Genomic DNA, 23,473 nt, shown 5'->3' with positions numbered 1-23,473 from the left:
CATTCACAAACAAGGATGGGGTGAGGGTCACCACTTTGTCAACAAATGCGTGAGCAAATTGTTGAACAGTTTAAGAAAAACCTTTCTCAACCAGCTATTGCAAGGAATTTAGGGATTTCCCCATCTCCGGTCCGTAAAATCCTCAAAGCGTTCAGAGAATCTGGAGAAATCACTGCACGTAAGCAGCTAAGCCCGTGACCTTCAATCCCTCAGGCTGTACTGCATCAACAAGCGACCTCAGTGTGTAAAGGATATCACCACATGGACTCAGGAACACTTCAGAAACCCACTGTCAGTAACTACAGTTGGTCGCTACATCTGTAAGTGCAAGTTAAAACTCTCCTATGCAAGGCGAAAACCGTTTATCAACAACACCCAGAAACGCCGTTGGCTTTGCTGGGCCTGAGCTCATCTAAGATGGACTGATACAAAGTTGAAATAGTGTTCTGTGGTCTGACGAGTCCACATTTCAAATTGTTTTTGGAAACTGTGGACGTCGTGTCCTCCGGACCAAAGAGGACAAGAACCATCCGGATTGTTATAGGCGCAAAGTTGAAAAGCCAGCATCTGTGATGGTATGGGGGTGTATTAGTGCCCAAGACATGGGTAACTTACACATCTGTGAAGGCGCCATTAATGCTGAAAGGTACATACAGGTTTTGGAGCAACATATGTTGCCATCCAAGCAACGTTACCATGGACACCCCTGCTTATTTCAGCAAGACAATGCCAAGCCACGTGTTACATCAACGTGGCTTCATAATAAAAGAGTGCGGGTACTAGACTGGCCTGCCTGTAGTCCAGACCTGTCTCCCATTGAAAATGTGTGGCGCATTATGAAGCCTAAAATACCCCAACTGAGACCCCCGGACTGTTGAACAACTTAAGCTGTATATCAAGCAAGAATGGGAAAGAATTCCACCTTAGAAGCTTAAAAAATGTGTCTCCTCAGTTCCCAAACATTTACTGAGTGTTGTTAAAAGGAAAGGCCATGTAACACAGTGGTTAACATGCCCTTTCCCAACTACTTTGGCACGTGTTGCAGCCATGAAATTCTAAGTTAATTATTATTTGCCAAAAAAAAAAAAAGTTTATGAGTTTGAACATCAAATATCTTGTCTTTGTAGTGCATTCAATTGAATATGGGTTGAAAAGGATTTGCAAATCATTGTATTCCGTTTATATTTACATCTAACACAATTTCCCAACTCCGGGTTTGTACTTGTATATGTACAGAATGTGTATATGTGTTTGTACAATGAATGAATATGTACAGAATGTGTATATGTGTTTGTACAGACAAACACATATATACTAGTGGAAGTACAATAACAGTAATGGTGGACCAAGCAAACAAGGAGTCATCCGTGTGAAATCATATACGGACTGAAATCACGTAAATAATGAGGAATGGAGAGTACAGTCGTTAATTTGATGCTCAACCAAGAAAGAGAAACCTCACCGCCATGCTCAGACCACATATCAGGATGATAATACAAACTCTTTGCAATTTAGTGCCAACTTTTTGTGTAGTAAATCCGCTACTAATCTGGCAAATGGACTAGGACGGGTTGTTTTTTGTACAGAGCGTGGAAACAGCCTCAAAGCACAGAGTGCACGTTACATCACACTTGTCTATGAAGGTTCTCAATCATCCAGGTCATGGTCATCTCAGGGCGTTTAATCGATCGCAACTGGACTGCTTGAGATGTCTTGGAAGACGTCTCGCCACTCATCCGAGTAGGCTGCATCAGTTTGTGCTCATACACTTAGATTGGTCGGATCCAGTCTTAGACTTACAAACCCCGTTTCCATATGAGTTGGGAAATTGTGTTAGATGTAAATATAAAAGGAATACAATGATTTGCAAATCTTTTTCAACCCATATTCAGTTGAATGCACTACAAAGACAAAATATTTGATGTTCAAACTCATAAACTTTTTTTTTTTTTTTTGCAAATAATAATTAACTTAGTATTTCATGGCTGCAACACGTGCCAAAGTAGTTGGGAAAGGGCATGTTCACCACTGTGTTACATGGCCTTTCCTTTTAACAACACTCAGTAAACGTTTGGGAACTGAGGAGACACATTTTTGAAGCTTCTCAGGTGGAATTCTTTCCCATTCTTGCTTGATGTACAGCTTAAGTTGTTCAACAGTCCGGGGGTCTCCGTTGTGGTATTTTAGGCTTCATAATGTGCCACACATTTTCAATGGGAGGCAGGTCTGGACTACAGGCAGGCCAGTCTAGTACCCGCACTCTTTTACTATGAAGCCACGTTGATGTAATACGTGGCTTGGCATTGTCTTGCTGAAATAAGCAGGGGCGTCCATGGTAACGTTGCTTGGATGGCAACATATGTTGCTCCAAAACCTGTATGTACCTTTCAGCATTAATGGCGCCTACACAGATGTGTAAGTTACCCATGTCTTGGGCACTAATACACCCCCATAACATTACAGATGCTGGCTTTTCAACTTTGCGCCTATAACAATCCGGATGGTTCTTTTCCTCTTTGGTCCGGAGGACACGACGTCCACAGTTTCCAAAAACAATTTGAAATGTGGACTCGTCAGACCACAGAACACTTTTCCACTTTGTATCAGTCCATCTTAGATGAGCTCAGGCCCAGCACAGCCGACGGCGTTTCTGGGTGTTGTTGATAAACGGTTTTTGCCTTGCATAGGAGAGTTTTAACTTGCACTTACAGATGTAGCGACCAACTGTAGTTACTGACAGTGGGTTTCTGAAGTGTTCCTGAGCCCATGTGGTGATATCCTTTACACACTGATGTCGCTTGTTGATGCAGTACAGCCTGAGGGATCGAAGGTCACAGGCTTAGCTGCTTACGTGCAGTGATTTCTCCAGATTCTCTGAACCTTTTGATGATATTACGGACCGTAGATGGTGAAATCCCTAAATTCCTTGCAATAGCTGGTTGAGAAAGGTTTTTCTTAAACTGTTCAACAATTTGCTCACGCATTTGTTGACAAAGTAGTGACCCTCGCCCCATCCTTGTTTGTGAATGACTGAGCATTTCATGGAATCTACTTTTATACCCAATCATGGCACCCACCTGTTCCCAATTTGCCTGTTCACCTGTGGGATGTTCCAAATAAGTGTTTGATGAGCATTCCTCAACTTTATCAGTATTTATTGCCACCTTTCCCAACTTCTTTGTCACGTGTTGCTGGCATCAAATTCTAAAGTTAATGATTATTTGCAAAAAAATAAATGTTTATCAGTTTGAACATCAAATATGTTGTCTTTGTAGCATATTCAACTGAATATGGGTTGAAAATAATTTTTATCCGTTTTATATTTACATCTGACACAATTTCCCAACTCATAGATTGGTCAGATCTAGTCCAGCGGTTGGTGACAAAACCCAAAATATTTATACTCCAAAAACCACAAGGGCGTGCCTGGGCAAGGATGGTTTCGCCCTATCATAGTGAGAAAAACAACTGTTTTGATGCAAAACAAGCAAGCCTAACTATCAAAGCCAACGACAGTCCTTGAAGTGTAATTTCCCCTCTTTAGCATTGAGGTATTGTTCGGCAGAACAATCGCTGTGGGTCGACTACTACCAGTCCAAAGTAGTCGGAATCCCCTGCGTAAGCCTTCCATTGTTGTAAACAAATGGCACAAATCTGGTCACCTTCTGTGAACAGAATGTTTCTAACTCCTGTTATTTGTTAAAGGGGAACATTATCACCAGACCTATGTAAGCGTCAATATATACCTTGATGTTGCAGAAAAAAGGCCATATATTTTTTTAACCGATTTCCGAACTCTAAATGGGTGAATTTTGGCGAATTAAACGCTTTTCTAATATTCGCTCTCGGAGCGATGACGTCACAACGTGGCGTCACATCGGGAAGCAATCCGCCATTTTCTCAAACACCGAGTCAAATCAGCTCTGTTATTTTCCGTTTTTCGACTGTTTTCCGTACCTTGGAGACATCATGCCTCGTCGGTGTGTTGTCGGAGGGTGTAACAACACGAACAGGGACGGATTCAAGTGGCAAGAAATTGGACGTTTGTTCCGCACACTTTACCGACGAAAGCTATGCTACGACAGAGATGGCAAGAATGTGTGGATATCCTGCGACACTCAAAGCAGATGCATTTTTATGTTGCACTGTTTTTCATTAATTATGTTAAAAGGAAAATAAAAATGTATGTCAAGTTGATCAACAGATTGTATTATTCTCCAGTGCAATAACAGTACTGAAATGAAGGCAAAAAGGGCATTAATGGGAGCTTTAAAAAAAAAAGAAGAAAAAAAGAAGTAACTAAATAGTTACTTTTCACAGTAACGCATTACTTTTTGGTGTAAGTAACTGAGTTAGTAACTGAGTTACTTTTGAAATAAAGTAACTAGTAACTGTAACTAGTTACTGGTTTTCAGTAACTAACCCAACACTGGTGACGTCACAGGAAAATCTACGGGTGTTTATAACGATGGTTAAAATCAGGCACTTTGAAGCTTTTTTTAGGGATATTGCGTGATGGGTAAAATTTTGAAAAAAACTTTGAAAAATATAATAAGCCACTGGGAACTGATTTTTAATGGTTTTAACCATTCTGAAATTGTGATAATGTTCCCCTTTAAAGGCTAAATTGCATAGGAATGGTTGAAAGGACAGTGTTGTATGTGGGATTGTACATCACAGAGTGTACTCTGCCTGAAATTTAATAAAGGTTCCTTATTGTCCCACCAGCCTGTTTATGAGCACTAGGGATGGGTACTGAATTCGGTACTTTTATAGGTACCAACCGAAGTCCGTCGGTACTACCGTGTAGTAATTTACGTAAAATCAAACGGTGCCATAATTTCAATACCTTTGTTGTACGTGACATCACGTCCGGTTGGAGACTAAAGACCTTGGCCAAGAAACGAGCAGTCAAGAGGCCATTTTCCACCAAAAGTTTGGGATCTTTAAGTTCCTGGAACCTGTAGACTTGTATGGTTTGTGTTTCAACCACATTTCACAGTTAGTTTATACAAATCAGGCTGATGATGTAGGAAAGAATGATCCGGTACATTTCTGGACTGATACCATGTCAATAAACAGACAATAATAGGTCCTCAGGCCTTGCAAAAAGCATCCTGCAAGGCACCGTACAAGGTGGCAGGAGACGAGGGAGACAAAAGAAAAGATGGGAAGATAACATCGGAGAATGGACTCACTTGAAACTCACTGAGGCAATGAGAGCTGCTGAGAACAGAGAGGGATGGAGAGAGCTGGTCAACAGATCGTCTGTGGTGCCCCAACGACCCTCCGGGGTTATGGGATAGGTACAGGTACAATAGGCAGGGGCGCCGAAAAGGGGGGGTAAAGGAGACGGATTCTAGTGGCCCATGATGGAGGGGGGCCCAGAGAGGCCCCTAATGATGATGAAATTATAATACAGAAAAAATAATGACACTGTAAAGATTCTTTTCATGGGGCCCAAAATCCCTAGCGGCGCCCCTGACAATAGGTCATAATTATTTTACGAAAGAATAAAATACAATGCACTAAAATTCAAAACAAGATTATTTAAAAACAAAGTGTACCAAATTTTACATAAAAAGTCAGGCTTTTTTCCAAGTGTCCCACAGTCAGAAAGTTATGTCAGTAAATGATGAATTCATGAGGGTCAGGATTTGGTCAATTTCAACCGTGAATAATAATATGATAAATAAATATTACATTTCAGCGTTTATCTCGCGGCGACAACGTAAACGCATCAATTAGCCTGTTAGCATTAGCATTCAGTTCACTCGGGTTGAGTTGAGTTGAAGTTTATGTGGAACATGCAAGCATACAACATGATACATCACAATTTCCAGTTTCTCTATTCAACATGTTCGAAAAGGAGTAGGAAGAAGCAGAGCTTATTTAATTATACCCCTTTTCTTTTACATAGCAGTTGCTAAAACTTTTGTACACTCCCTGTTCTCAATTTATTCACAATATACTTCACAAGTAATCACAACAATAATAAATAAATTAATAATACTCTGTGAAGTAATTTACATTTCATATGGTGAGATGAGTAAGCTTATTTTGAAAATAAATGGATGGGTGAAATAAATTCAGAATGTTTATCATGGCTCTTCTTCTTTATACTTTGTAAACACTTTAAAGGGGAACATTATCACCAGACCTATGTAAGCGTCAATATATACCTTGATGTTGCAGAAAAAAAGACCATATATTTTTTTAACCGATTTCCGAACTCTAAATGGGTGAATTTTGGCGAATTAAACGCCTTTCTAATATTCGCTCTCGGTTGTGATGTCACATCGGGAAGCAATCCGCCATTTTCTCAAACACCGAGTCAAATCAGCTCTGTTATTTTCCGTTTTCTCGACTGTTTTCCATACCTTGGAGACATCATGCCTCGTCGGTGTGTTGTCGGAGGGTGTAACAACACGAACAGGGACGGATTCAAGTTGCACCAGTGGCCCAAAGATGCGAAAGTGGCAAGAAATTGGACGTTTGTTCCGCACACTTTACCGACGAAAGCTATGCTATGACAGAGATGGCAAGAATGTGTGGATATCTTGCGACACTCAAAGCAGATGCATTTCCAACGATAAAGTCAAAGAAATCTGCCGCCAGACCCCCATTGAATCTGCCGGAGTGTGTGAGCAATTCAGGGACAAAGTACCTCGGTAGCACGGCAAGCAATGGCGGCAGTTTGTTCCCGCAGACGAGCGAGCTAAACCCCCTGGATGTCTTGGCTCACACCGCTTCTACCGTCCCTTATGCCACCGAAGATGATCAAGAGAAGAATATCGACCCTAGCTTCCCTGGCCTGCTGACATGAGGGTATGTCTACAGAATATATTAATTGATGAAAATTGGGCTGTCTGCACTCTCAAAGTGCATGTTGTTGCCAAATGTATTTCATATGCTGTAAACCTAGTTCATAGTTGTTAGTTTCCGTTAATGCCAAACAAACACATACCAATCGTTGGTTAGAAGGCGATCGCCGAATTCGTCCTCGCTTTCTCCCGTGTCGCTGGCTGTCGTGTCGTTTTCGTCGGTTTCACTTGCATACGGTTCAAACCGATATGGCTCAACAGCTTCAGTTTCTTCTTCAATTTCGTTTTCGCTACCTGCCTCCACACTACAACCATCCGTTTCAATACATGCGTAATCTGTTGAATCTTAAGCCGCTGAAATCCGAGTCTGAATCCGAGCTAATGTCGCTATAGCTTGCTGTTCTATCCGCCATGTTTGTTTGTGTTGGCATCACTATGTGACGTCACAGGAAAATGGACGGGTATATATAACGATGGTTAAAATCAGGCACTTTGAAGCTTTTTTTAGGGATATTGCGTGATGGGTAAAATTTTGAAAAAAACTTCGAAAAATAAAATAAGCCACTGGGAACTGATTTTTAATGGTTTTAACCCTTCTGAAATTGTGATAATGTTCCCCTTTAAGTTTGAAGAGCTTCTTGAAGTGGATAATATTAGTGCATTGTTTGATTTATTTGCTTAATCCATTCCATAATTGAATTCCACACACAGATATACTGAAAGTCTTAAGTGTTGTACATGCGTACAAATGCTTTAAATTACATTTTTCTTCTAAGATTATATTTCTTTTTATAAGAATAATAATCCACACAAATGGATTGTCACTGACCAACGTTCCCTCTAAGGTGCGCGCCTGTGCAATTGCGCACTGCTCACGCGTCCTCTGCGCACAGCAAATTAATGCCGCGCAGAAAATCAAAAATCCCATCTGAACTTTAAACAAAATAAACACATTACAGTTTATTCTGTATGATTTTGCAATGCAACTCTGCGAGTGACAGGTGACAACAAGAGTGGCCACAATGAATAAAACAATCTATTATCGTCTGTCGAGACTCTTTACGGACAGGAATTCCATCAATCACTTTATTGAGCAAAACTGTTTGTAAACACACCAAAAACATGAGTAAAAAAAACTTTTATCTATAAAAACTGTTAATTTTCTGCCATACAAACCAGGCTTAAACCAACGTTATCATCCGTCATTTCAACAGAAGCCGCTCGCTCTGTCTCACCTGCACCAACACACGCACTCATGGCACTTAGCCAGTGCTGCGTTTATGGCCACACAAAAAGTCGGACAACCCCAAAGCCACAAAATGTGTAAATGCCAGGTTGTAACACTCTGACTCCTCAATCAGATGTGTGCTTATTTTACTGCCATTTATTAAGAATGTTAATCTAAGGATATTATTCATGAAATATTGTCACTAGATTTCATAAATGCTAATAAAAAGATCTATTTTACAGACAGAAAGTTACAGGAACTAAATGTAATCTCTGAAAGGGGTAACATTTCTTTTAAAGGCAGGACCCGCAGCCAGACATACAATACTAGCACAGGTCATGAAAAACATGTTTTTTTGTTATTGTCATTGTAAGAGGGCAAAATCACTTATATCAGAAAATTATTTTAATAAAACATTTAAATTGTTATTTAGTCAGGTTTGGGACAGGTGTGACGCTGGTGTGGCCACAGTGTGCACGTCTGATGTTGCTCACGTGCTCCACTGAATGCTCAGGGAGTTTGTGCGTTTGCTCACAAACGTTAAAAATTAGAGGGAACATTGTCACTGACTATTTTTACAACATGTAACAAAGTAAATAGTTCATATTTGATGTGGTTTACCTTCCTTCCACTCGTTTACTGCTTCCTCTATTTTACATTTATCCAAGAAAATTTCAGAGTGCCAGTGAGCAGGTGCCGTCGCCGCTCCGAAGCCTAGCTAAATACTTGATATTCCTCTGTAAATACGTTTAAAAGAGTCCGTCCTCGTCTCGTGCCAAACTGAAGTTTGTAAAAATGAATGAAGAGCATTAAACTGTATACTAGTTTTAACACTACAGCTGAGTAAAAACACTGCAGGGTAGTTCCACTGATCAGCGTTCTTCAGCCTGCAAGTCGAGAGTTCCTTTCCTTCTTCTCTCTCCCTTGTCAAGTATGTTGCAGTAAAAACACACAAGAAATAGAAATAAACACGTGGTCCCCGCATATTGTAAAGGTGGCTGAAAATGCAAAGTTTTAGAAACACCCCAACTGTGTTCAACCAATCAGCGTTTGACAGCAACTCTGAAGTTCCTCGGGAACTTTGAAAGCACCACATTGCTACCAGGAACTAAGACAGCAGTTTTTGGTGGAAACGAAGGGGGTAGTTCCTGTAAAAGTTACTGCGGTGGAAAAAGGCTTAAACACTCAAGAGTGGACTCAGCCGGTCTGCCTCTCAGTAAGACGAAGGCGCTCAAAAGTACAAAAAGGTTGCACTATTCAAAATGTGCTACCTGGATACTAATTGACTTTGGACATGCCATACTAAAGATTAGCATCAGCCATTTTACATGGCAATTTCAGCACCTCTAAATTTGGTATTTAAACTAAGATGCACGTTACAATCAAAAAGATGCTGTGTAATAAGTACAATATTTTCAGTATAAACACTTTGTAGGGCTCAGCAAAAGAAAAGACTGGCACATTCAACTTAATGGCAAGGACTACTTTCTGACTAAGGCAAAACGTTGTAGCCTATACACTACTGCCATCTAACGTCTTGGAATTGCAACTGCATGCAAATGTTACTATTGCATATAATACATAACAGTACAATTCTTGCAAATGAGACAGAAGTGTAAGAAAACAAGATAACAACTGGACAGTACAGATCAGTGTTAAACGTTAAATAAAAAAATGTGATTTAAAAATAAAAAAAAATAAAAAATAATAAATTTAAAAAAAAAAAAAAATATATATATATATATATATATATATATATATATATATATATATATATATATATATATATATATATATATATATATATATATATATAATGGACTTTTACAGTAGGAAAGGGATTCATTTGACCCAATTCCTGGGTGGATTTCCCTGTGAGTGGAAGAGGGTTAATGATTTTGCAAGGAAGTCTGCTGAAAATGATGGAAAGTGCCACACGACATAGCAACTGACGCTGTGGTCAAAGTTGGAATTGCCAAAAAAAACATTTTAAGATATTCAACACTCTACTGCATTCTGGCGGCTGAAGTGCATAGTGCAAACCCCCAATTTGTCACGTTTCATGTGTTAAAGTTACAGTTAAAGTACCAAGGATTGTCACACACACAAATTATTCTCTGCATTTGACCCATCACCCTTGATCGCCCCCTGGGAGAAGAGAGGAGCAGTGAGCAGCAGCGGTGGCTGCGCCCGGGAATCATTTTTTTGTGATTTAACCCCCAATTCCAACCCTTGATGCCAAGCAGGGAGGTAATGGGTCCCATTTTTATAGTCTTTGGTATGACTCGACGATAAACTGCGACGATAGGGGCCATATGATTCCCCTCCCTACTGTATTAACACACTTGAATACACACAAAAGTACCGAAAACTGGTACCATATTGATTCCCAAGCACCGGGAATTGGTACTGTATGGATTCAAATGTGAAAGGTACTCATCCCTAATGAGCAGCAAATGTGCTTACCTACTTGTTTACTCCACTTCTGAGAGAGAAGGCGCTCAGACCTTTTTGAATTTCAAGTAGACCCATCAGTCCAAACCAATTTTCTCCTAAGGGGGACGAAAAAACAAATCTTGTATCTTGAAGCTTGTCCTGACATTATGAAGGAAAAACCTCCTTCCTCATGAACATGAGACCACCTCTGGCTAGATGAGCCCGCCACTATTCTGCACCCACAATATTGTACAAAACAAAAGGAGGCTTTGCTATGCGTTTTGAAATAACACTACAATCTGTCAGTCAGCTAGAGAACTGGGAGGTGTAAGTTTGATTATTTTGTTTTTCATCAGCAAATATGCTAACCCAGCATGTACAAACCCTGTTTCCATATGAGTTGGGAAATTGTGTTAGATGTAAATATAAACGGAATACAATGATTTGTAAATCATTTTCAACCCATATTCAGTTGAATATGCTACAAAGACAACAAATTTGATGTTCAAACTGAAAAACTTTTTTTTTTTTGCAAATAATCATTAACTTTAGAATTTGATGCCAGCAACACGTGACAAAGAAGTTGGGAAAGGTGGCAATAAATACTGATAAAGTTGAGGAATGCTCATCAAACACTTATTTGGAACATCCCACAGGTGAACAGGCAAATTGGGAACAGGTGGGTGCCATGATTGGGTATAAAAGTAGATTCCATGAAATGATCAGTCATTCACAAACAAGGATGGGCGAGGGTCACCACTTTGTCAACAAATGCGTGAGCAAATTGTTGAACAGTTTAAGAAAAACCTTCCTCAAGCAGCTGTTGCAAGGAATTTAGGGATTTCACCATCTACGGTCCGTAATATCATTAAAGGGTTCAGAGAATCTGGAGAAATCACTGCACGTAAGCAGCTAAGCCCGCGACCTTCGATCCCTCAGGCTGTACTGCATCAACAAGCGACATCAGTGTGTAAAGGATATCACCACATGGGCTCAGGAACACTTCAGAAACCCACTGTCAGTAACTACAGTTGGTCGCTACATCTGTAAGTGCAAGTTAAAACTCTCCTATGCAAGGCGAAAACCGTTTATCAACAACACCCAGAAACGCCGTCGGCTTCGCTGGGCCTGAGCTCATCTAAGATGGACTGATACAAAGTGGAAAAGTGTTCTGTGGTCTGACGAGTCCACATTTCAAATTGTTTTTGGAAACTGTGGACGTTGTGTCCTCCGGACCAAAGAGGAAAAGAACCAGACCAGATTGTTATAGGCGCAAAGTTGAAAAGCCAGCATCTGTGATGGTATGGGGGTGTATTAGTGCCCAAGACATGGGTAACTTACTCTGTGAAGGCGCCATTAATGCTGAAAGGTACATACAGGTTTTGGTGCAACATATGTTGCCATCCAAGCAACGTTACCATGGACGCCCTTGCTTATTTCAGCAAGACAATGCCAAGCCACGTGTTACATCAACGTGGCTTCATAGTAAAAGAGTGCGGGTACTAGACTGGCCTGCCTGTAGTCCAGACCTGTCCCCCATTGAAAATGTGTGGCGCATTATGAAGCCTAAAATACCACAACGGAGACCCCCGGACTGTTGAACAACTTAAGCTGTACATCAAGCAAGAATGGGAAAGAATTCCACCTGGGAAGCTTAAAAAATGTGTCTCCTCAGTTCCCAAACATTTACTGAGTGTTGTTAAAAGGAAAGGCCATGTAACACAGTGGTGAACATGCCCTTTCCCAACTACTTTGGCACGTGTTGCAGCCATGAAATTCTAAGTTAATTATTATTTGCAAAAAAAAATAAAGTTTTTGAGTTTGAACATCAAATATCTTGTCTTTGTTGTGCATTCAATTGAATATGGGTTGAAAAGGATTTGCAAATCATTGTATTTCGTTTATATTTACATCTAACACAATTTCCCAAATCATATGGAAACGGGGTTTGTACCATGTAGCTCACATAGCCATGCTGGTGTTGCTAACGTTTGTGTCCTCCCGGACAGCTGGAGCGGATTACGTCGGAATCAGCCGGAATCTGGACTTTGCGCCGGGTGTTACCACTCAGACGTTCCGTGTCACCGTCCTGGATGACCTGGGCCAACCTGTGCTGGAGGGTCCCGAGAAGTTCGAAGTGGTGCTCCGGATGCCCATGAACGGCATCCTCGGGGAGCCCAGCAAGGCCACCATCCTCATCAACGACTCTGTTTCAGACCGTGAGAGAAGAGCCTAAAAAAAATGATGTTGAGTGAGCGATGGCGCTCACGGGTGTTTTTTTTTTTGTCCAGTGCCAAAGGTGCAGTTCCGTGATGCCATCTACGTGGGCAATGAGAACTCTGGGCAGATATCAGCTACTGTGTACCGGAGTGGGGACATAAGCCACAGGTCCACCGTGCGATGTTACAGCAGGCAAGGCACAGCCCAGGTCATGATGGACTTCAACGAGAGGCCCAATACTGACGCCTCCATCATCACCTTCATGCCAGGTACCAGGCTCACTAAATAATACATTAGGGCCATAAAACCTGGGAGACAAGTATTTTTGCAAAACATTCCTAAAAACACTAGAGCGCTCCTTTTGTGTAGAGCGGGGGTCAGCAACCCGCGGCTCTCGAGCCACAATTGATTGATTGATTGATTGATTGATTGATTGATTGAAACTTTTATTAGTAGATTGCACATGCGCAATGCGGCTCTTGAGCACTGCCCTAGTGGCTCCCTGGAGCTTTTTCAAATATGTATTTGTTGTTTTAATAATGTTTCTGTAGGAGGACCAACATAACACAAACCTTCGTAATTGTTATAAAGCCCACTGTTTAATATGTTTGTGTTTACGCTTCACTGATGACAGTATTTGGCCAGCGACATTTTGTCCTACTCATTTTGGTGGTTTTTGAACTCACCGTAGTTGGTTTACGTGTACAACTTTCTCAGACGCTGCCACAGAAAGACGTGTTTTATGCCACTCCTTAGTTAAAAGTTAAAGTTAAAGTACCAATAATTGTCACACACAGTAGGTGTGGCGAAATTATTCTCTGCATTTGACCCATCACCCTTGATCACCCCCTGGGAGGTGAGGGGAGCAGTGGGCAGCAGCGGTGGCCGCGCCCGGGAATCATTTTTGGTGATTTAACCCCCAATTCCAACCCTTGATGCTGAGTGCCAAGCAGGGAGGTAATGGGTCCCATATTTATAGTCTTTGGTATGACTCGGCCGGGGTTTGAACTCACAACCTACCGATCTCAGGGCGGACACTCTAACCACTAGGCCACTGAGTGTTTGTCTCATTTTGTCCACCAAACATTTTATGCTGTGCGTGAATGCACAAAAGTGAGCTTTGTTGATGTTATTGACTTGCGTGGAGTGCTAATAATCCATGCTAACATCCTATTTAGACTAGCTGTATGTACATATTGCATCATTATGCCCCGTTTGTAGGTTTATATGAGCTCATTTAATTTCCTTTACCTATGTCCTCTGTGTATTTAATTTGTATTTGCATGTCTCATGACACATTATCTATATGTAATATTGGCTGCACTTCTGATTGTGTGCCATGTTGTTCCAGACCACAGCAAACGTTAGCATGTTGTTCCAGACCACAGCAAACGTTACCCAGCTTGCAAATATTGTAATAAATCCATTAGAAGAAGACAGCCTGTCCTTTCCTTTAACTTGGGCACACACATCTATACTTTTGGCAGTTTTAAACCAGTCATTTCCAGGAGTTATCAAACACTCTGAGACACTTACTTAATGTGTTGCTTTCTTTATAACACTTACATAGGGCTTTTGACTTTTTGCGGCTCCAGACAGATTCGTTTTTGGTATTTTTGGTCCAATATGGCTCTTTCAACATGTTGGGTTGACGACCCCTGATGTAGGGGAACTTGGACCTCTTTAAACACATTGGTAGATCCTTACATTGACATTTTAACCTTGTTAGTAAACATAGAACACTGGGGTCCAAACTTGGGATTTACATAACTGAAGCGTTCCTCAAGGTACCCATTTAAATCCTCTCCTTTTTGGCAGTTACACATTTTTTTCCCGTAATGTGATTTATGTAACTAGGCTTGTTTACTTCAGATGCAGTCAGTAACCATTTGTTCAAAGTCTTGAGTTGTACTAGTGGTGTTCCTCAAGGTTCCGTTTTAGATCCTCTCTTTTTCTTCATTTGGGCTTTTCAACTGGTGGTCCGTTTAGTTCAGTTCAAAAACTTGTGAAAAAGTCACATTTTTGCAGAAGATTCTTAAAAACATAAAGACATGCTGTCATAAAGATGGTCCCTGACTAGCTTTTTTGCAATAACCCTGACAAAATAAAATAAAATAAATCAAATGTCTACTCTAGAGGATGCTAAGTCTCCAGAATATGCAAAAAAAGATTGATAATGAAGGGAGAAGTCCGATCTCCCGATCTTCAGCTTTCTGGAAATGTGGCCCCCAAAACAATTTTCCAGGCTATAAAGTGCACATGTATTTGAATTTTAAAAGAAAGAAATATGTTTATGTATATTAGCTGCACCAGACTATAAGCCACAGATACGTATATACCGGTACAAAAGATTTGTATGTACATACCTTAATAGTTTCCAAACAGTGCCTGTCACATGGCAGTGAAACGGCTGATCATACAAAACAGAAGTCATCGTCATGGACCCACTACCTGTGGAAACTAGCTCTCCAATCAACTAAACAGACTCAATAACCCCACAGTGGCAATTTGGTGAATTTACAAAACAAAACTGAAACAATAGTAAAATAATGCCATTTTAAATTAATGATACCAACAGAGACACCTAGCTTGTACAAATATACATGAAAATATTCCTACAGACATCACACATGGGATGGTTTACCAAGTATAACTTGTTTTAGTTACATTGTTAAACTTACAAACGTTGCTTGAAGTGAGGATTGAAGAATCCTTTCAACCAAAAACGCTGTGGACGGTTATACTTCCGGTTCAGGGCACGAAAACGGAAATACATTTTCAACCCACAGCACGTGCAGTGAGTAGAGATGTCCGATAAAATCGGCCTGCCGATATTATCGGCCGATAAATGCGTTAAAATGTAATATCGGAAATTATCGTTATCGTTTTTTTATTATCGGTATCGTTTTTTATTTATTTATTTATTTTTTTTAATTAAATTAACATAAATGCAGTGAGTAGAGATGTCCGATAAAATCGGCCTGCCGATATTATCGGCCGATAAATGCGTTAAAAGGTAATATCGGAAATTATCGTTATCGTTTTTTTATTATCGGTATCGTTTTTTTTTGTTTTTTTTTATTAAATTAACATAAAAAACACAAGATACACTTACAATTAGTGCACCAACCCAAAAATCATTCACACAAAAGGGTTGTTTCTTTCTGTTACTAATATTCTGGTTCCTACATTATATATCAATATATATCAATACAGTCTGCAAGGGATATAGTCCATAAGCACACATGATTGTGCGTGCTGCTGGTCCACTAATAGTACTAACCTTTAACAGTTAATTTTACTCATTTTCATTAATTACTAGTTTCTATGTAACTGTTTTTATATTGTTTTACTTTCTTTTTTTATTCAAGAAAATGTTTTTAATTTATTTATCTTATTTTATTAATTTTTTTTAAAAAGTACCTTATCTTCACCATACCTGGTTGTCTAAATTGGGCATAATAATGTGTTGATTCCACGACTGCATATATCGGTTGATATCGGTATCGGTAATTAAAGAGTTGGACAATATCGGAATATCGGATATCGGCAAAAAGCCATTATCGGACATCCCTAGCAGTGAGTGAACTGTTTTTGTTAAATAAAAAACATTATGGCCATCAGCGAAGAAAAATACATAAATTAGTCGCACCGTTTTATAAGCTTCAGGGTTCAAAGCATGGGAAAATGTAGCGACTCGTAGCCCGAAAAATACAGTCGTTGAATATCCCCGCTATACGTGTTTTACTATTTAACGCTGGGTTTTTTTCAGGGGAGGTTGAGAAACCTTGTGTTCTGCAGCTGGTGGACGACACGGAGCACGAGGAAGACGAGGAGCTACGTCTCGTGTTGGGCAGCCCAAAAAGCGATTCTCCGTTCGGAGCATCCATCGGGCGGCAGAAGGAGACGCTCATCAGAATAAAAGATGACGGCGACAGTAAGTTTGTTCTTGTCGTAATCCAACCAAATGGTTGTTGTTCATCTACACTGCACTTTGCTTCCTCAGAGGCCGTCATTAAGTTTGGCGAGACCAAATTCAGCGTGAATGAACCCAAAGAAAGAGGACAAATATCTGTGGTGAAAATCCCGGTGCTGCGTGTGGGAGACTCTTCCAAGGTGTCCGTGGTCAGAGTCCACACCAAAGACGGATCTGCGACCTCGGGGGAGGACTACCATCCCATATCTGAGGGTGAGCGACAAGGCGAGGGGAGCATTGACCTGAAGAGACCTTGAATGAAATGTCCTCTTTTTCTTCACTAGACATTGTGTTCAGGGAGGGTGACTCTGTGCACCAGGTGGAGGTGGAAGTTCTGTATGACGGCGTTAGAGAGATGAGAGAGGCCTTCACCGTGCACCTGAAACCAGATGACAACATGGTGGCAGAGACGCAGGTCGGGTTCAAAACTTTTTTTTAAACATTTGTTTGAGTTTCAAGGCATGTACAACTTCCAAAAGTACAATCACATATCAAATGTTCATTTTTTTCACCCCCCAAAACAAGACGCACACAAAAGAAAAATAAATAAATAAAACAATTTTTTTTTAAAGAAATAAATAAATAAACATTCAAAAATAAAGAAAATGTACAATGAAATTAATCAGCCTAATAAGTACAAGAAATCTTTTAGAGCATTTTTGTTAAAGGGTGTATTGCGATTTTGTCCAATCCATTATTGGAATCCTGAAAGCACATTTTGACCATCTTCAACCCGACATTGGTCGTTATTTGTTATTTGTTTAATTATCATTAGGTAAATATAATAAATGTAACCCACACAAAAAAGACATGTGTAATATATACAAATTATACATATGCTGTCGATGTATATATAATAAATGTTATACTATACACTGAATATATGTACCGTATTTTCCGCACTATAAGGCGCACCTAAAAACCTCCAATTTTCTCAAAAGCTGACAGTGCGCCTCATAATCCGGTGCGCCTTATATATGGACCAATATTGAGCCACAACAGGTCTCGCAACTACGGGATGCATAACATAACCCCAGCCTCTACTGTAGCGTCTATTCTATGCGCCTTATAATGCGGTGCGCCTTATATATGAACAAAGTTTTAAAATAGGTCATTCATTGAAGGTGCGCCTTATAATCCGGTGCGCCTTATAGTGCGGAAAATACGGTAGTCAAAATATATTTGTACTTTCATGCATTGTCATACAATCATGCATTTCTAGTGTTTTGATTATTATTGTTATTAGATGAATAAATTAAATATATACAGTAAGTACTTAAATGTGAAGAACATATGTACCGCATTTTTCGGACTATATGTCGCTCCGGAGTATAAGTTGCACCGGCCGAAAATGCATAATAAAGAAGGAAAAAAACATATATAAGTCGCATTTTTTGTGGAAATTTATTTGATAAAATCCAACACCAAGAATAGACATTTGAAAGGCAATTTAAAATAAATAAAGAATAGTGAACAACAGGCTGAATAAGTGTACGTTACATGAGGCATAAATAACCAACTGAGAACGTGCCTGGTATGTTAACGTAACATATTATGGTAAGAGTCATTCAAATAACTATAACATATAGAACATGCTATACATTTACCAAACAATCTGTCACTCCTAATCGCTAAATCCCATGAAATCTTATAAGTCTAGTCTCTTACGTGAATGAGCTAAATAATAATATTTGATATTTTACGGTAATGTGTTAATAACTTCACACATAAGTCGCTCCTGAGTATAAGTCGCACCCCCGGCCAAACTATGAAAAAAACTGCAACTTATAGTCCGAAAAATACGGTATATGGTATTTTTGGGACTATGAGGCAAACTTAAAACCCTTTCATTTTCTCAAAAATCGACAGAGCGCATTATAACCTGCTCAGTGGCCTTGTGGTTAGAGTGTCTGCCCTGAGATCGGTAGATCGTGAGTTCAAACACCGGCCGAGTCATACTAAAGACTATACAAATGGGACCCATTACCTCACTCAGCGTCAAGTGTTGGAATTGAGTGTTAAATCACCAAAATGCTGCTCACTGCTCCCCTCATCTCCCAGGGGTGATCGAGAGTGATGGGTCAAATACAGAGGATAATTTCACCACACCTAGTGTGTGTGTGACAATCATTGGTACTTTAACTTTTTAACTTTTTAATAACCCGGTGCGCCTATAGTGGTTAGAGTGTCCGCCCTGAGATCGGTAGGTTGTGAGTTCAAACCCCGGCCGAGTCATACCAAAGACTATAAAAATGGAACCCATTACCTCCCTGCTTGACACTCAGCATCAAGGGTTGGAATTGGGGGTTAAATCACCAAAAAATGATTCCCGGGCGCGGCCTCCGCTGCTGCTCACTGCTCCCCTCACCTCCCAGGGGGTGATCAAGGGTGATGGGTCAAATGCAGAGAATGATTTCGCCACACCTAGTGTGTGTGTGACAATCTTTGGTACTTAAACTTTTAAATAATGTACGGAATAATTCTGGTTATGCTTACCGACCTCGAAGCAATTGTATTTGGTACATGGTGTAATGATAAGTGTGACCAGTAGATAACAGTCACACATAAGAGATACGTGTAGACTGCAAAATGACGCCAGTAAACAAAACCAAAACGATTGTAGCTGAGATAGGCTCCAGCGCCCCCGCGACCCCAAAGGGAATAAGCGGTAGAAAATGGATGGAACTTTAAATGTTCCTCTGAAAATATAGAACATTACACACAACGCTCAAAAATCTGTCAAAATGTTTTAGTATGACTTTGGTAAGCTATGAAGCCGCACTGCTTGATGGATTATCAGAGCATTACGGCTACTGTAGTCAGACGTACTGTGCTACAAAATGCGAGTATTAGTATGGTGTATGTATGAGGACCGCAAAATAGCACCTATTAGTAGACAAATTATTATCGCAATGTTATGCAAAACCAACTTTTCTTACCTTCTGGTACCTGCTGATCTGTATTTGGGATCTGCATAAGTCCTGAAAATGTGTGCGCATCCGCCATTGTTGTCCGTGCTGACCCGTAGTCCATAACCTTATTTTTTTTCTCTATCTTCTTGTTATGGGGCATTCATCCTTTGCTGTTGCCATTTCTAATATAAAGTAGTGTACAGTTCTACCTTATATATGTCAGTAGACTCGCTATGGAAGCGCTAAAAACTACCTGTGTAGTGAGTTTACATTATTCACCCAAAGAACTTTACTTATTAGAGAGTTCCGTTTTTTCACGGGACACATTTCCGGCGTTGTTGTTGCACTTGTGAGCCACGGAGATGCTGCTCCGTTGTTGATTGAAGTAAAGTCCATCTTTTGACACTTCTTCCACGCCCGTCCTTGCACGCTACACCGCTACAACAAAGATGACGGGGAGAAGACGCTGTCGAAGTGGAGGCACGAAAATAAGACCGCCCACAAAACGGCGCATCCGGCAAGAAAGCGATTTGAAGATGATCTGTAAAACATAATCTATGCAACATTTTGACCAAAGAACCACCATTACATGTTATGTAGACCAGTGTTTTTCAACCTTTTTTGAGCCAAGGCACATTTTTTTCATTAAAAAAATACGGAGGCACACCACCAGCAGAAAAGTTTAAAAAATGAAACTCCACCCGGTTGTCGTGCCTTATTTTGAGTTTGTTGTTGTTTCCTGTGTGTAGTGCTTTAGTTCCTGTCTTGCGCTGTTATTTTGGTGACCCTTCCTGTTTAGCCTTTCTTTGAGTGCTATTGACCGCACCTGCTTTGTTTTGGCAATCAAGACTATTTAAGTTGTGCGTACGCTATCCTTCTTTGTGGGGACACTGTTGATTGTCATGTCATGTACGGATGTGCTTTGTGGACGCCGTCTTTGCTCCACACGCTGTAAGTTTTTGCTGTCGTCCAGCATTTTGTTTTTGTCGACTCTGTAGCCAGTTCAGTTTTTCTTTTGTTTTACATAGCCATCCCTATGCTTCAGTGCCTTTTCCTAGCGGGACTTGCCTTTTGTTAATTTTTGGTTTAAGCGTTACATACCTTTTTACCTGCACGCTGTCTCCCGCTGTGCTCTGCATATTGGGATCACGACAAACCATCCTCGACGCGTTCCGACTTCTACAAAGCAATGGACTACCTGCTGCCACCTACTGACGAGGAGTATTACAAGATTACCCTGCCAAGCTCTACACAGCACAGGCACTAGACAACGGCACATTATTATGATTATTGATTTGCAAAAAATATTTTTTGGACCAATTAGGTGAAGTTGCATAATTTCCCACGGCACACCAGACAATATCTCACGGCACACTGGTGTGCCGCGGCACAGTGGTTGAAAATCACTGATGTAGACCACAAGGAAGTGTTTTAAATGTAGAGAAAAGACATAATATGACCCCTTTTAATGTGCCTTATAATCCAGTGTGCCTTTTGTATGAAAATAGACCTGATTAGACCCGCTCATCCGCAGTGCACCCTATATTTCGGTGCGCCCTGTGGCCGAAAAATGCGGTATATTAAAATGTTATTTTGTAATTATTTATTTTCTTATGTAACATTTAAAAAATGTGACATATACTGTACAATACATGTATTTTTATTTTATTTACTGGTCCGCACGAAAGCATTTCTCAGACTTTTCAGACTTTTTTCGAGAGTGAAGTGAAGTGAATTATATTTATATAGCGCTTTTTCTCTAGTGACTCAAAGCGCTTTACATAGCGAAACCCAATATCTAAGTTACATTTAAACCAGTGTGGGTGGCACTGGGAGCAGGTGGGTAAAGTGTCTTGCCCAAGGACACAACGGCAGTGACTAGGATGGCAGAAGCGGGGATCGAACCTGGAACCCTCAAGTTGCTGGCACGGCCGCTCTACCAACCGAGCTATACCGCCCCAAACTAGAGTAAAAAACACCATCTGACAACCGGGTCAATGGGTTGCTGAATGAAGTCATGTATATCTCTGCAGGTTATTAACTATTGTGACTATTCACTTCTGCAATATTCACCATCTTCTTTACTGTCCTTCCCTGTTGATGTCAATCCTCAGCTGACCAAAGCCATCATCTACATCGAGGAGACCAACAGCATGGCGGATGTCACCTTCCCCTCGGTGCCCAGAGTGGTTTCTCTGCTTCATTACGACAATGTGGACAAACAGAGAGACTCTCTGCCTTTGGCTGGATATCCTGTTGTCTGTGTCACTGTATGTCTCCACACATAGTAATAATAATAATGCATGAGCTCTTTGAGTGACAGATCTAATATATTTCCCCCTTCCCTAGGCGTGCAACCCCAAGTACCCCGACTACGACAAAACCGGCTCCATCTGCGTGAGCGAGAACATCAACAACACCCTGACCCGCTACCGCTGGCTGGTCAGCGCCCCCAAAGGCGCGGACGGCGTCACCAGCCCGATGAGGGAGGTGGACTTTGACACCTTCTTCACCTCGTCCAAGCTCATCGCGCTGGACTCGGTCTACTTCCAGGCCGGCTCCAGGGTCCAGTGCGCCGCCAGGGCCGTCAACTCGGATGGCGACGAGGGGCTGGAGCTCAGCAGCCACATTGTGTCCATCAGCTTTGACGAAGGCGAGTTTGGTTCCCTTGCAGTATTTGTTCCGTTTGATTCCACATATAGTCTCGCACAAGTCTTAGTTTTTTGGAACATATTGACATTTTTTAACCGCATAAAAAATGCTATCTTTCGTGTTCACAAATTTAGGACATGTTTGTCTAGAGTTTACAGTAGCTTAAATATGTATTGCGTGTGTGTCATTCACTTAAGTATTGACACATATCTTGAAGGTGTCAGATGGGATACATTGTGGTTATCTACAGCCGTGCATTTTTATTTTTTTTAGATTTTTTTGTCAAATCAACTTTGATTGGTAACCTTTTCTTGCATAATCCCATTATTTGTTGGTGAGACAAAATAAAGATTAGTATAGGACGAAAAATGTATTATTCCTTTTTTGGCGTAGGAATTTACAAATTAATGTTTTTTTTTTAAATTTTTTAATTTTATTAATTTTTAATAACATGTTAAAATACCACGGTAAAATGTGTTAAAAATAAAATAAATGATACATATACATACTGTATATCTGCCCCTGTGGTCCCCTAAACAGAATTGTATTATTATTATTACTTACTATTATTATTATTATTAATATTAGTATTATTATTTTTATTATTTCAGTTGTACTTATTTATTTTTTTATTTTACAAAGAAAATCACCCTTTTTTTATTTATGTGAAATTATTTTTTTACGAAACAAACAAATCCATGGGAAATAAATTGTTCAATAATCATTTTTTGACTGTGCAAAATAAAAGCTGTAACATATTTAAAACATAATTTTGCATATCTTCCTGACACGTCACATCATCCCATTAAAACTGTTATCCAGCCCAACACTAACGCGTGTGAAAATGTGGAGATATTTGCAATTCTCATTGGCGGAACAGGAAGGGGCTAGGAATAAGTTTTCAGTAAAATGCACCCTAACATTTATTCATTAATTGCCATTAATTTACCATTCCAACATAATTTAAAGCTATGAACTTAATGTTTGATGTTTGCTTCACGGCGCCGCTGCAGGCATGTGCCAGCCTCGCGTGGTGGGCACGGTAGGAGCCGAGCCCTTCTCTGCTAAGCTGCGCTACACCGGAGCCGAAGACCCCGAGCATCCCAACCTGGTCAAGCTGACCGTCACCATGCCTCACATTGACGGTACAGTTAACCTTTCACCTCTCAGGGTTAAATGTCACACGCTAACTCCATCACCGCAGTCGACTTTTGAACCCTGGCTT

The 23,473-nt window shown here is 40.4% G+C and overlaps 1 protein-coding gene across 1 annotated transcript in view; it reads left to right on the top strand.

Moving 5' to 3' along the window:
• The window catches only part of frem2b (FRAS1 related extracellular matrix 2b), a 230,062-nt gene that overhangs the window by 173,752 nt on the left and 32,837 nt on the right, over positions 1-23,473 (top strand). Inside the window, exons 8-15 of the mRNA XM_061972514.1 lie at positions 12,498-12,707; positions 12,780-12,977; positions 16,481-16,645; positions 16,715-16,897; positions 16,969-17,099; positions 21,711-21,866; positions 21,946-22,249; positions 23,262-23,393. Coding sequence (XP_061828498.1) covers positions 12,498-12,707; positions 12,780-12,977; positions 16,481-16,645; positions 16,715-16,897; positions 16,969-17,099; positions 21,711-21,866; positions 21,946-22,249; positions 23,262-23,393 — 1,479 coding nt within the window. The remainder of the gene's footprint in view (positions 1-12,497; positions 12,708-12,779; positions 12,978-16,480; positions 16,646-16,714; positions 16,898-16,968; positions 17,100-21,710; positions 21,867-21,945; positions 22,250-23,261; positions 23,394-23,473) is intronic.

This window comes from Nerophis lumbriciformis, linkage group LG17 (assembly GCF_033978685.3).
Source record: "Nerophis lumbriciformis linkage group LG17, RoL_Nlum_v2.1, whole genome shotgun sequence".
NCBI lineage: Eukaryota > Metazoa > Chordata > Actinopteri > Syngnathiformes > Syngnathidae > Nerophis > Nerophis lumbriciformis.
This window is presented reverse-complemented; position numbering and strand designations above follow the sequence as displayed.